The sequence below is a fragment of the Mandrillus leucophaeus genome, unplaced genomic scaffold (genome assembly GCF_000951045.1).
Source record: "Mandrillus leucophaeus isolate KB7577 unplaced genomic scaffold, Mleu.le_1.0 Scaffold137, whole genome shotgun sequence".
NCBI lineage: Eukaryota > Metazoa > Chordata > Mammalia > Primates > Cercopithecidae > Mandrillus > Mandrillus leucophaeus.
Window position 1 is genome coordinate 1,610,289 of NW_012101332.1, and position 2,210 is coordinate 1,612,498.

At 47.7% G+C, this 2,210-nt stretch overlaps 1 protein-coding gene across 1 annotated transcript in view; it reads right to left on the reverse strand.

Moving 5' to 3' along the window:
• Positions 1-1,442: 1,442 nt before the first annotated feature.
• LGALS4 (lectin, galactoside-binding, soluble, 4) overlaps positions 1,443-2,210 on the reverse strand; it is a 14,516-nt gene continuing 13,748 nt past the window's right edge. Inside the window, exons 7-9 of the mRNA XM_011973406.1 lie at positions 2,091-2,179; positions 1,764-1,929; positions 1,443-1,682 (exon numbers count right to left, since the gene is read on the reverse strand). Of these exons, the coding sequence (XP_011828796.1) occupies positions 1,536-1,682; positions 1,764-1,929; positions 2,091-2,179 (402 nt within the window). The 3' untranslated portion in view covers positions 1,443-1,535. The remainder of the gene's footprint in view (positions 1,683-1,763; positions 1,930-2,090; positions 2,180-2,210) is intronic.

A 2,210-nucleotide genomic window follows, 5' to 3' on the forward strand; every position in this document is an offset into this window, starting at 1 on the left:
GAAGAATCGCTTGAACTCAGGAGACAGAGGTTGCAGTGAGCCGAGATCACACTACTGCCTCCAGCCTAGGAAACAGAGCGAGACGCCTTCTAAAAAAAAAAAAAAAAAATCAATGAATGGGCCAGGCACAGTGGCTCATGCCTGTAATCCCAGCACTTTGGGAGGCCGAGGCGGGTGCACCACCTGAGGTCAGGAGTTCAAGACCAGCCTGGCCAATATGGCAAAACCTTGTCTCTACTAAAAATACAAAAATTAGCCGGGTGTGGTGGCAGCTGCCTGTAATTCCAGCTACTTGAGAGGCTGAGGCAGGAGAATTGCTTGAACCGGGGAGGTGGAGGTTGCAGTGACCTGAGACTACACCATTGCACTCCAGCCTGGGCGACAAGAGCAAAACTCTGTCTCAAAAAATAAACAAATAAAAATAAAAACAAAACAAGAAATCAATGAATGATGAAATCAGCAAAAGAGTGATTTGATGAATGCATGGTTGGGTGGATAGATGGAGAGATGAAAAGATAGATGAATGGATAACTTTCCAGCTTGAGTTGGAAAAGGGTAAAAAAATAGATAATGAAGAGATGAATGGATATTTGGATAGAAAGAGATGGAAAAGTGATGAATGGCTGAATGGAGGGATGAATGGGCATATGGAGGACAAATGGATGAGTGTGATGAAAGCAGAGAATTACATGGACAAATAGAGGGATGAAGAAATGAATGGATGGACGAAAGTTAGATGTAAGGATGGCTGAATGAATAGACAGATGGACTGGTAGATGGTTAGATGTTTGGATGGATGGAGAGGATGACGGATGGTTAGATGCATGGGTGATGGATAAAGTGTCGAATGAAAGAATGGTTGGATGTTTGGATGAGTGGGTGAACATATGGTTGATTGGATGTTTGGAGAGATTGACCATGAGATGATGAGTGCAGAGGTAAATGGATGGGTGGATAGGTAGGTGGATAAAAGGTTGGATGAAAGATGGTTGAACCATCTGATCAATGGATGGATTGATGAGGTCTAGATGTTGGATGTTTGATTGATGGATGGTTGGATGGACTTTTGGTTGGATACATGAGTGGAGAGATGGATGCATGGATGTATGGAACGAGAGGCTGTATAGTGGTTAGGTGTGCATATCCTTGGGAGCCAGACCAGCTGGATTTGAATCCTCCTTCTGCCATTTATGCACTGTGTAATTTGGGCAATTTGTTTCATTTTCCTTTGTTTCCTCATCTGTTACAGAGGGATGATAATAATTGTTTCTACCTCTTGGGGTTGCTGTGAGAAATGAATGAGCCCTAAATCAGTGCTTGGGGCATAACCAGGTTTATGATGATGGGAGGATGGATGGTCAGATGACTGGATGGATGAAGGATAGATGAAGTGCATGACTGAATGAAGGAAGAGTAGTGGGGGAGCAGATGGAGACACACACTCATGAGACACCCTCAGACATTTTATTAGGGGCTTAGAAAGGAGTCCTAGGGGATCATTCTATTTTCCCATGAGTTATGGCCCCAGGAATAGATTAGATCTGGACATAGGACAAGGTAACATCACCCTGGATTTCCACCGTGTCTACCCTCTGAAAGGCCAAGAAGCGATGGGCGAAGTCAAAGAGGTGCTGGCCATTGGCGAAAACCTTGAAGCGATCCAAGCCACAGCGAATGGACAGCTGCAGGGAGAGTGGGGGGCGTGAGGCCAGGGCCAGGACCAAGGCCCTGGAAGGAAGTGGGAAAAGAGAACCCAGACTCACATCAAAGAACTGTCCGGGACCAAATGGGTTATGCGTGATCTTCTTCTCCTCGGATCCCCACGAGCCTTTCAGAAGGCTGTTCCGGACCACAGTACCGTCGCCCATGCGGGGATTAATGTGCAAAGCTATGTCCCCCGTGGAGCCCACCTTGAAGTTGATGGCAAAGCTGGGGACAGAGAGGGAGCAGGGAGTCAGATGGAGTCCAATGGGGAGGGGCCTGTGGGCTGGACCTCTGAGTCCCTAAAGGAGGAGGGGACAGAGGGTCTAGACTGTTGGGTCTGAGGAGGGAGGAGGGGGCTGGGGGTTCCCACCTAGTCTACGTTATACCTCTTGCCTGTGGGGGGCACATAGCCCTTGATGATGATGGTTCTTCGAGCCGTGAGCCCTCCTTGCAGCCTCCCGAAATATGGCACAGGCTATAGGAAGAGAATGGGGGGGTCCCATTCT